We start from the raw sequence: 11,243 nt of genomic DNA on the forward strand, positions 1-11,243 counted from the left end.
GGTCACCAGGAAAAGGGATATGGTGGAATGGGGGCGGGGGGTCTCACCAGGAGAAGGTAGGAGGAACAGGGGCGACCAGGAGAAGGGATAAAAGGCCTCAGAACTCACCAAGACACGAGATAAAAGGGAAACGGGTCACCAGGACAAGAGCTAAGGGAAACAGGGGCCACCAGGGGAAGGGACAAGGTTGAATGAAGGTCACCAGGGGAAGGGATAAAGGAAGCGGGGTCACCCTGAGAATGTAGGGGGAACAGGGGCCACCAGAAGGGACAAAGTTGAAGATGACCAGGGGAAGGGATAAGGTGACCAGAATTCACCAGGACAAAAGATGGAAGGAAACAACGGTCACCAGGACAAGATGATACAAACTTCAACAACAGACAGAAGGTTCTAATCCTCCACCACACTACTAAAACTGCCTCTGTTGTCCTTGTCCCCACTGGAAAGATTACCCATCATGTCCTCTCTTCAGGACCCCTTCTCTAGAACAGGAAGTCCTGCAAGGCCAGCTGTAATGCGCCTTAACTGTTGACGCAACACAGTGCTTGGGCCCACCAGCTTCCATCTATAGGTTCACGCCAGGGCAGAAAACATCCCCAATGTGGACACAGATAGCAATTAAATGAATCTAGCAAACGTTCCCCTTCGCTGCTTATATGAACAACACAAGTGTGGATTGCTAACACAGCGGCCTCCTGATATGACCTCTCCCCCTTGGGTTAATAACAATTGTAACAAAAAGGAAAGAACAGGGGTTTACGAGGTATAGCACCACAGCATGGAGATATTTTATAAAAGTAGAATTAAATATTACATAAATAGTATAAAAACATGTATACAAGAGGATTGCACTGTACAAAAAACACCATTATCATAATCAGGAGCATAAGCCTATAGATTATCTCATATCCCCATATGTCCAACTACATTCATTTGATACCCCATATTTGTTCAATTAGAGATTAGTATATCCAGTCCCAACGCGTTTCACACACGGCTTCCTCAGGGGATCATGGACTAATATAAACACGTAAAATGTCTGGAGAAGGGCAGAGATCCCTGTATCGAGTGGGGACGGGGATATTAATCCACCGACACAGCCACTCCGTCCAATGTTGCTTCGGAGACCCCAGGGCTACAAATCGAGGGGCTCCAAGGATAAAGGATCGCCTGTGCTTATCCTAGTTAGAATGATGGCGTGCTTGGACAAGTTATTCAGGGCTTTTTGTGTTCGCTGCAGCTATTGAGACCTACATGTGGACAACAGCGAGGCTTTAGGAATCTGCTTGATCAGATAGACTCCATACTTCGTCTAGCCCCATGGATTGGACTGGCAGGTCTTTGGAACACGAACAGCCCTGAATAACTTATCCAAGCACGACATCATTCTAACTGGATAAGCACAGGTGATCCTTTATCCTCGGCGCCCCAAGATTTGTAGCCCCGGGGTCCCCGAAGCAACATTGGACGGAGTGGTTGCGTCTCCCACACCGCTCAGCCGCCTATCACAGTCCGGCAGAGCGGTGTGTGGGAGGAGACAGCGCTGTCACAGGAGGCCGAGCTCACCTCCCGCACCATTCGCTCAGCCTCCTGTGACAGCGTGTCAGAGAGGAGAGCGGGTACAAGCAGTCAGTGATCAGTGATCGCTGAGTGTTTGTACATAATTGAGGATATGGTATGGTTACTATATCCTCAATTATGAATGAACGGGAAGTGATCTATATCACCTCCTGTTCATTCATAGTTGTGGTTATAGTAAACATACGCTGTCCTCATGTTATGAATGAACAAGAACACTCAGCATAGAGGATTCCTGATCATTGATAACAGGGGATACAGAAAAAGAGATTGAGGACTCTGTGTTCTCTGAGGACTCTGTGTTCTCAATCTCTTTTTCTATTTTAAAAGGGAAATATCAGGGGTCTGTTTAGATCCCTAATATTTCCCCAAAGCCACTAAAAGTAAAGTAAAAAATAAAAATATTTAAAAAAATTAAAAGTTTATTCAAAATAAAAATAAAATATTTAAAAAATTTAAATAAAAACATTTTCGGTTTGCGGCCTGACAATTTCTTTTATTTCGGTTTCGTTTTTTACATTTCTATTTCGGTGCACCTCTAGCAGCAAGCATTCTTAGCTGAGCGGCACACATCCACAACCATATAGACAGAGGAACAAACCCCCCCACCCCAAAAAAAAAACAACGGAGCTCTGGTACCTCTGCTGCAGACAACTCCTTATCCCCCTTGGGTTTGCCGTATTTTTCCTGCATGAAAGGGATCCAGGAATTTTTGCACTCTGCGAGATACGGAGAAACATCCACAGTTCCCACAGTGTAGCCAGAAATACCTTCTTCATCTTCCAGCACAAAGCAATAGTCCAGGCTGTGAGACAGGAGCCCTCCAACAAGCCTACATGAGGAAAACAGAACATATCTACTAATACAGTTTTTGAAGCAATAACGCTATTGACAGATCATTTGTTTACCAATTATGCACAGACGCATGAAGTACATGTAAAGTGCGCACCCATGGCTTGCGTATTGCTATGTCAGTGCATCCCTACGTGAACTGTAGACAGAGATTGCTTGGATTGCTTGTTATTTTTTTTTCTTCAAGAAAACATTATAGGAGGTATTAAAGCAGAACTATGGGGTTAGGGCTTTTCCCCATAGTTCTCCTAAGGGTAACGGGAGGACACAAACTAGCGTCCTCCCGTCACCCAAAGCTCAGTATACCGCGAGCTACAGCTTGCGGGATAGTGAGACGCCGCAGCCGGGACGGATCCCGACAATTATGCCGGGATCCGTCCAGCTGCGTGAGTGGCAGCTGGCTCTGCCTATCTAGAGGCTGTGCCTGCCCCCTCTCCCGTCCGTTCCGCCAGTCAGCGCTGGAGGGTCGGAGAGGGGAGAATCCCTGCAGGGAGCCGTGATAGTCACGGCTCTCTGCAGGGACAGGATCGAGAAGTGAGCGAGCGACGGTATGCGTTCGCTCACTTCCCAATCTATTGAGCCGACGTGTTTCAGTTTCATTGTCACAGGTCGGCTACAACTATGAGGCTGAGTGATTTTCACTGGCCTCATAGTTCTCCTTTAAAATGATACATCATAAAACACATATACACAATCCAGACCTTGACATTTTGAGGACAATGCAAGAACCCATAAAAGGCTTTGAGGAAAGGTCTACAGGTATGCAGAGGAGAGAAGGATTGAGGGGGGTGAAGGTGAGAGGAGGGGGAGGCTCTTCCGGGACCTTGGAGCCTTCTTACGGGATGTGAAGAACCAGGTCACTGAAGGAAATACCATTTGAAAGCTCCAAAGGGTGTTCATGTATCAGTTATAAGACGGTTATATTGGAGTATCCAAGGGGACATCTTGGTCAGAGAGATTTCATCTAGTAAGGTCTTCAATATCACCCGGTTGTATTTGTTCTCTACACTAGTCTTGTAACGCAGGGGTGCAGAGCTGCTTCCAGAATCATCATTCTGGCTGCATTAAATCAGGTAGTTGGGTCCTTGTCGTATAGGAGGGATTGCTGGTAAGGTTGTATGTAGGTTAGTTTAGTAATGATAGGGAACAGAGCTTGCCAAAAGGGTCCAATGTTGAGGCAGGTCCAGAGGAGACGGAGTTGGATTGCTTTGTTAACATTTCAACGTCTAAGCTAACACTCTGCAGGCATTTTGTATGGCCAGCCTTCAGTCAGCTCAAGTTCTATAGTAACTTCGGCACCAGATTCCCTTTATGGGGCCACGTATGCAAAATGGATTGTTTTTTTTAGCTACTTACTTATCGCCGATCAGGTCAGGCTGACTTTCAAATGGCACATCATCCATGGCATCGTCATACATTTCTCTGCAGATCTTGTACACCGAGGCCTATAAAACAACAAACGTTTTGGGAAATGGTCAAGCTCATGCTGGAACAGCTCATCGTGCAAATCCTCTTCATCTCCTATACATTATCTGCTTGCTTTGCCATTTCCCCACCTTGTTAGGGCGGACAACAAACTGATAATGCATTTCTTAACAGCGGCTCGATGTCTTACACCACTACAGTAGAAAAGGAAGCTACCACAGTCAAGAATTTAGCTTTACGCCCAAATTAAAGATGTTCAAGCTATGGAGTATCTGACGGCAAGGCTCAATAAATACTCTTATTACCCTTGAGAAAGTATGGGGCGCATGGACTTCAAGGGAAGAAAGCACTGGCTGATATATGGTAAAATATTAACCACTTGCCAGCCGGCCGTTGTAAAAAAAACGGCCGGCCAGGAGCTCTCTAGATCTGACCGGGCGTCTTTAGATGTCCGCTCAGCCACGGCCACTCAGTCACGAGCGGGAAATGGCGACATGTGAAAGCAGGCAGCGATGCCCGTTAATATACAAGCGATCCGCCGGCTATAGAGCCGGTGGATCGCTTGTATGAGGTCCCGGGATGTGCGCCCTCCGCGGCTCCCCCCTCCCGCTGTCACGCTGGTCCCGGGCTCCCCTGTGCGAGCCCGGGACCAGCATACTGCCTGTGTCACAGGGGATCAGAGGGAGGTCGGTACACGAGCTCCCTCCGGTCCCCTCTCCGCTGTCAGAATGCGGAAGCGTTGTATATGACATCACTTCCGCATTCTTGTGTCACTCTCCAGCTTCAGATGCTGGAGAGAAGCTGATGAAGCAGATCTGTGCTTCATCAGCTTCTTCAGGGGGGTCCTAGGTGACATTAGGGGTCTTGGAGACCCCTGATGTCTCCATAAAGAGGACCTGTCACATATTTTGCTATCACATAAGGGGCTAAGAAAACCCCCTTATGTGATAATAAAGTTAAGTCGAAAAAAAAAAATATTTAAGTTTCCCCCAAAAAATGTAAAGTTACAAATAAAAAATATTTTTTTTTTAAAGTCCCCCCATACATACACGCATGCAAACAGGCGTCGGGTGCGCATACGTGCGAAAACGACGATTTCGCCCATTACGCCGCACATGTTACATATCGTTGTGAACGTCGGAGTGAGAGCAATAGTTCTAGGGCCATCAATCACCGATAACACTAAACTGATGAGCTGTAAAAGCTTTTAAAGCGTTGCCTATGGCCAATTTTGGATATGGTAGTTTTTTGCGTTTTCGTGGGTTTTAAAGCATGACATGTTTGGTGTCTATTTACCCGACGTGACCTCGTCTTTTATATGTTACCAAAAATATGGGTAATAATCATTGTTTCCTAATATAAATGGGGAAAAAAACTTTTTTCCCCAAAAATTTTCAATAATTTTTCCTTAATATAGTAAAAAATAAAACCCCCCAGTGGTGATTAAATACCACCAAAAGCACATATTTTTTTCAGGTGGAGAAGATGTTGTGTTCCCAAAGTGGCAGAGTTTGCGCCGTGCGTAGTTGCATTTCACACTGTTCCTTTTCAGTTCTCCTTTAACCCCTAGCCTGGGATTGCACCGTGAAAGGAGAAGCAGCAGACTAATGGGCTCATATGTCTGCTCCGGTGCTTTTTAGCAATGCAGAACAACCGATTTGGTTCCTTGTGCTGATTCCCGATAACTAAATAGGTTTGCGTCGCACTCTTTACCGGAGATACCATGTAATGGGAAGGATGCCCGGAATGACTGAGGATGGCACCGCTGTATGCATAAGATAAATGTGAAAGATGCCACCAGCACATTGACAGTCAATGCATTCATCAATGCTGATGCCTGATGAGGTCCCGAAAGCGCTTGTATCCATTCTAACAACTTGTTCAATAAAATGAGCATTTGGCGATTCCAAAAGGGTCTTTGGTGTGCTGGTGACATCTTTCACATTTTTGTGCTGATTCCGCCTCTCCCAGTCTTGCTGTATAGAAACTGCCAAAGGCTGATTCCAAGTCAAATTCAGGTATTTAAAACATTAAAAAAATACATGCGCTGTTGTATTAATACGAAGCTGCATTAGTTTGTGTCTTTATATATAATAAGTAGGCCCCACTAGGTCAACAGTATTTCCACTCACCTCATCTTTTGGGTAATACGGTCGTATTGTGTACACCTTAGAGGTAGGCGTCAGGGGAGGAGGCTGAAAAAAGAGGTCATTTGCTGCCTCAATCGGAAGCAAACGCTGTGAAAAACAAGAGGAACAGAAATTAGATCAAGAAAGCCATAAACAACGACCAATGTAAAACACGCCAAAACAACAAAAATACCACTGCAGGTGGCGCTCAGCAAAAGAAGGTACATCGAGGTCGCAGCTATGCACCACTTCGCACGGAATAAACCCAGACTGCCGGGTCGCAGAGAGGGTTGGTCTGAAGAGGGTTAACTGTGACAAAGAGGAGGTGTGTCGCCCTACCTCGCAGCGTGACGCAACATGCAGCGCACACGGCACCTGTGAGAGGGAAAGAAAAGCCGGCGCATGAAATTCCATGAACAAATTTTCAGTGGTCACCCCAAACGAAAACACTGCTACAGATCATCAACTTTACAATTGGACAATCGGTCACCTTTTGGCCTTTGACACTTCTTTGGTCATGGAATTTCAGTGGTTAGCCAAGCATGCGCACGATGCCAGCTCGCAGGCGCAAAGGGACAGGCGCTGCGCGACCTGCAAAGGAACAGTGTGAAATGCAACTACGCGCGGCGCAAACTCTGCCACTTTGGGAACACAACATCTCCTCCACCTGAAAAACAGGATGGTTAAGCAAACAGGGGGACAAAAAAAAAATGAATATATCAAGAGATTAGATTGTTACAGTCAAAGCCTTCAGCAGACCAAGCCTTTCAAATTCCTCAGATGCACAGAAATGTCGGTTGAACATAAAGTGTGAAAATAAAGTTATTGAGTTTTGAATTCGTGTTGATACCTGGAACTCTCCAGCTAGACCTCCTCTAAAGGCCCAGGGCTCTTGGTCTCCACTTAAGAACTGTGCTGAAGATTGACTACGACACCCTGTTGAAATCAGATCCAAGCGGAGAATGTTACATGGAGGGGGTTTTCGAGAGTCTACGTGTCCAGCAATATACTTAAAAGACGTGGAGAGGGCTCTCTAACTTCTGACAGTCTTTGCTCATTCCAGGCTGTAATAATCCTGTGCATTGACAAAATTCAAGAATACCCCCTTGGAAAGGCTTAGAGAGGTCTTCCAGTTTGCATGCTGATGAGGTAAGAAACGTCTGCACATAAAAGCTTATCCAGCCCCTCAGAGAGTATCCTGTGCCTTGGCGGAAAGGGTTGGGCAATGGCAATGCATTTTTGGCATTGAAATGGTCATGCCAATTTTAAACCAACATTTGAGTGCATGACCTTCGGCATGCCTTCATACTCCTTAGAAGCATCTCTCGAGGCTTCCATATTGCACCGTTCAACCGGCCTCGAGTACCTTCAACCTCATTTGGGAAGAAAGGGGGCAATGCTTACCAACCACTAACCTGACCTAGAAACACATTGCTGCCATTGACCGACAGAGCGGACCTCCACAACGCAGACAGGCTTCAGTCTCTTATGAGCGTGACTAACATTTATGTACAGATGCCCCTTACCACAGTATACTAAATAATACACTGGATGACCTCTTTAAGTGATACAGTTTAGCACATGAGATACCAATATTATTATAAAAAAAAAGCCTGGCACACAAATAGCTACAACAGTCAGTTTAAAGTGGCAGCATTATTACAGCCCTAAGAATTAGAAATCTGAAGTCACAATTATCAGTGCTGGGCATCAATAGGCCTAGAATGCAATAAAAAATAAAAAAGAAGAAGGATACTGGTCTCTGTACCACTTCCGAAAAGTAGCAATTTAGGAAAAAAGTGTTAATTGACAAAAAAAAAAAAAAAGCACGTCACTAAAGCACCATTCAATTTCATCATTCCCCTGCAGGAATGAACACACGGAGAATGATGACTTATGGGAACAGCACACTGGCGTTCATGCAATTCTCCTACTCATTGGTAGCGGTAGGGATCACCGATAGGCCATCATGGAAACTACTGCTCCAGCATCAACTGTGGTGAGCACAAAATACTTTAAAGCCAACTTATTTTCTGCTGCTCTCTTTGTGATCATCACAATAGTTACTTTTTAAAGCAGTAGGTGGAACAAGCCCTTTAAATGATATGTACGGTATAAAAAAACCTGACCTGGTTAATATGTAATTCCCAAGAATGAACTTTCCTAATTGCGCCCTTATTTGTTCCGTCATAAATACTACTGAAATAGTTTTCAAATCACTGAAACCTTCCAATCTTGTCAGGTATTCCGAGCTGTCCTGTGCACACTTCCTGTGTTATCTGAAGGAGTCTTATCAGCCCTCCCAGTTCCCATCTTGGACTACAGAACAACTGCTCTCTATGTTGTGGAGATTAGTAGTGGAGGAGGGATTCTGAAATTTAGCAAAATGGCTGACAACATATTGTGACTTTGAATGCTGTGTGTTGTCAGCACGCAACAAGTTTAGGAGCGGAGTGTATTTGGGGGTTTGCAAGACCTGTGTGCAAGATCTGATCCCTCCTTTTGCTAAAAGGCAGCATAAAAGATTAAAAACATACATAAAGGGGGGGGAAAAAAACCCACAAGTTATTATACTCACATTTCCTTCTGCTTCCATGGTCATCCTTTTGTCTATGAGATCCAGAGGACTGTAGAGTACTCCAAATCTCGTGAGAAGCTGCTGCAGCACAGTGCTGGAAGGATCTGTTCGTCAAGATATGGAGTACTCTACATTCCCCTGAGCTCGCTGGAAGGAGCACAATGTCCCCTTCGCATAGGCTCTGTGGGCGGAAGCCAGGGAAGAGGTAAGCTTAATAACCCCTGCAGCTTTTTAAAAAAGGTTTATGCTGCTTTTCAGCAAGAGGGGGGCACCTTGCATTTAAGATGCAGCAAGGTCGGCTTGAAAGGTATTTCAGAGATGTACTATATATGTTTTTAGTTTTTTTTTCCCCACCCCGATACACTCTTGATTGATCACCGGGCAGAGAAAGCAATTTTGGGATTTAGTTTCCCCATCTGAAAATGGAGACAATGATATTGAAATGTGAGCACCGTAACATTTTGGCTGGAGTGTATTGTGACCGGGTGAATGCCGTCACCTGTATGTATTCGGCACACAAAACAAAGCAGCTTACCCTGAACCCATGCACCTAATCCTCACCTTACCACAGCCGGAAACCTAGTGCTGACACTAGCCAAATATACGTCAGGGTCAATAAACGTTTTAGGTGACAATGCTGTACAAAAAAAAAAGTGTTCAAGCAGCTCATGCCTGCACTGCTGTCACCGAGAACACTGTCAAGTGACAACAGTATGACAAAGATGGCGCATGAGCGGCTATAATTCAATGCAGCTGACAGGCTACCGAAAAAAGAAAGTGTTTCTGCCGTAGGGCACAGCCGGGCTCTACCCAACGCATGACGTGAGCAAAAGACTGAACGAATGTGACTTCAGATGATTCATACAGAACAGTCCTATCTAAGGAGATTGTATATAATCGCTGCAGAGCGCAGTATACATCTTGCTTTCTCCATCCAATAGTAGAAGACACTTGTGCTCAGGTCTGTCCCATCTGTGCACAAATGAGGAAGACACAATAGAATCATTAGTAAGCAGAAAAAAAAATAATAGGACACACTTCCTGTCACAGAGACTGAGATCAACCAGAGACTTTTTTGTTGTTTCTTTTTGGATCTCTATTACTCTACAGAACTAGTTCACGTCAAATGAATGGGAACTTTGCACAGCGAATTATAGCTTTAAAGGGCAACTCCAGGCAACGAGCACATTTAATAAGGCAGCTGCCAATGCTATTGCTTAGTCTGAAAGCCCAATTGTACGTTCGGTTTCAATCGGCTAAATACATTCTAGGAGCACCAAACAAAGCTCGTTACAGATGCAGTTCATTTTCTTTAGAAGTCAGACACAGCAATGGCTCATGCATTGTGCTAACTGGAGAGGTATAGCGCCAACTCAGCAAAGAGGCATGTCGGATCTCTGCAGAAAGACTGCTGCTTCCACACAGGTGGCAAGTATTCTTCTCTGCAGCATGGGAGGAGCCTTTCTTCTCAAGCTGTGGCTGCTTTCTAAAGAAAAAAAAACTTGAAGCCTTTTTATGCATTATCATTTTCGGCATTTATTTGATGCATCTGGAATGTATTTGGTTGATTTACAGTTCAGTTGGGCTTTAATGGTTTATGTTCCCTTTAAAAAGGAACTTTGATCTGATGATCCCATGCAGCCAGGACTCTCAGACGCCTCTGAGTAGATATGCGGCAGCACCAGTCATTTTGCCTACTGCAACTTGTGTCCCTTAAAAATGCACCTTGCACTCCTCAGCGCTTCTTGAGGACAACAGTGAAATGCCAGATAATCAGAGGTGGATGGCTGATCTATGGCATCTATGATTACACTGGGCACACGTATCAAGTTATTAGTTACCCCGGCATGCCTAAATACATGGGGAGGGCCACTTCAGAACACCCTTACCTAAACAAGTTCAGGCTGGGAAGTCAAAGAAATGGTCACTGGTCACCATGAATGAATGGTGGAACATGTAATCAGTGCCAAGATTAAGATTATCAGCACTTTACAGGTAAGCTTTATCTAGGTTTGTATTTCAAATCAAATGCTTATGTATGACTGGAGTGTCCCTTTAAAACTCAAAGTAGCTAATTTTGTAGGTTTTAAACTGAAGGCCTAAAGCAAGGTCGAGCTCACCACAGAGTGAGTGACAGCCTGTATTAAGTTACGTGGATGAGTCGACTTTACAGAAAGCCCAACATTGCCGCCTGCTGTGTTTTCTACAAGCAAGTTTCCATACTGCTCCTTTAAACGCTTGACACCTGAAAACAAAATGACGCTACGCAAGTACCTCAGGCCATTCTGGTGCACAGGATGAAGTCCCAAATGTTCTCCGGGTGATCTACTGCCTGCAAACACACGCTGGTGCATCTACTAGCGTAGAAGCGCATACTGTGTTTGTGCCACATTCGAAGGCGAGTCACGCTGCAGCTTAGATGTGCCCACTCACCCACCCCAATTTGATGGCCCTTTCGCACCAGAATAGCCTTGCGCAAAGCTCGCGTGCGCAGGGTGGGAGTCACCCTTCAACTCTTTTCCGGGATGTCAATTGTAGGTCTCGGAATGTTCTGTTCAAATAGCAATGATGTTATTGCCACACAGCAAGCAGCAGGCAGCTGGGTTCCTGTATGAAGTCAATGCCATTGGCTGGAAACTCTCATATAAGAGAGGCCGGTTGATTTCAGTCCTGTCCACAGC

At 45.1% G+C, this 11,243-nt stretch overlaps 1 protein-coding gene across 1 annotated transcript in view; it reads right to left on the reverse strand.

Moving 5' to 3' along the window:
• Positions 1–11,243, reverse strand: part of MGEA5 (meningioma expressed antigen 5 (hyaluronidase)) — a 54,470-nt gene that overhangs the window by 1,566 nt on the left and 41,661 nt on the right. Inside the window, exons 12-15 of the mRNA XM_018553210.1 lie at positions 6,835–6,920; positions 5,988–6,092; positions 3,787–3,875; positions 2,218–2,410 (exon numbers count right to left, since the gene is read on the reverse strand). Coding sequence (XP_018408712.1) covers positions 2,218–2,410; positions 3,787–3,875; positions 5,988–6,092; positions 6,835–6,920 — 473 coding nt within the window. The remainder of the gene's footprint in view (positions 1–2,217; positions 2,411–3,786; positions 3,876–5,987; positions 6,093–6,834; positions 6,921–11,243) is intronic.

The sequence above is a fragment of the Nanorana parkeri genome, unplaced genomic scaffold, assembly GCF_000935625.1.
Source record: "Nanorana parkeri isolate BGI_ZX_2015 unplaced genomic scaffold, ASM93562v1 scaffold113, whole genome shotgun sequence".
NCBI lineage: Eukaryota > Metazoa > Chordata > Amphibia > Anura > Dicroglossidae > Nanorana > Nanorana parkeri.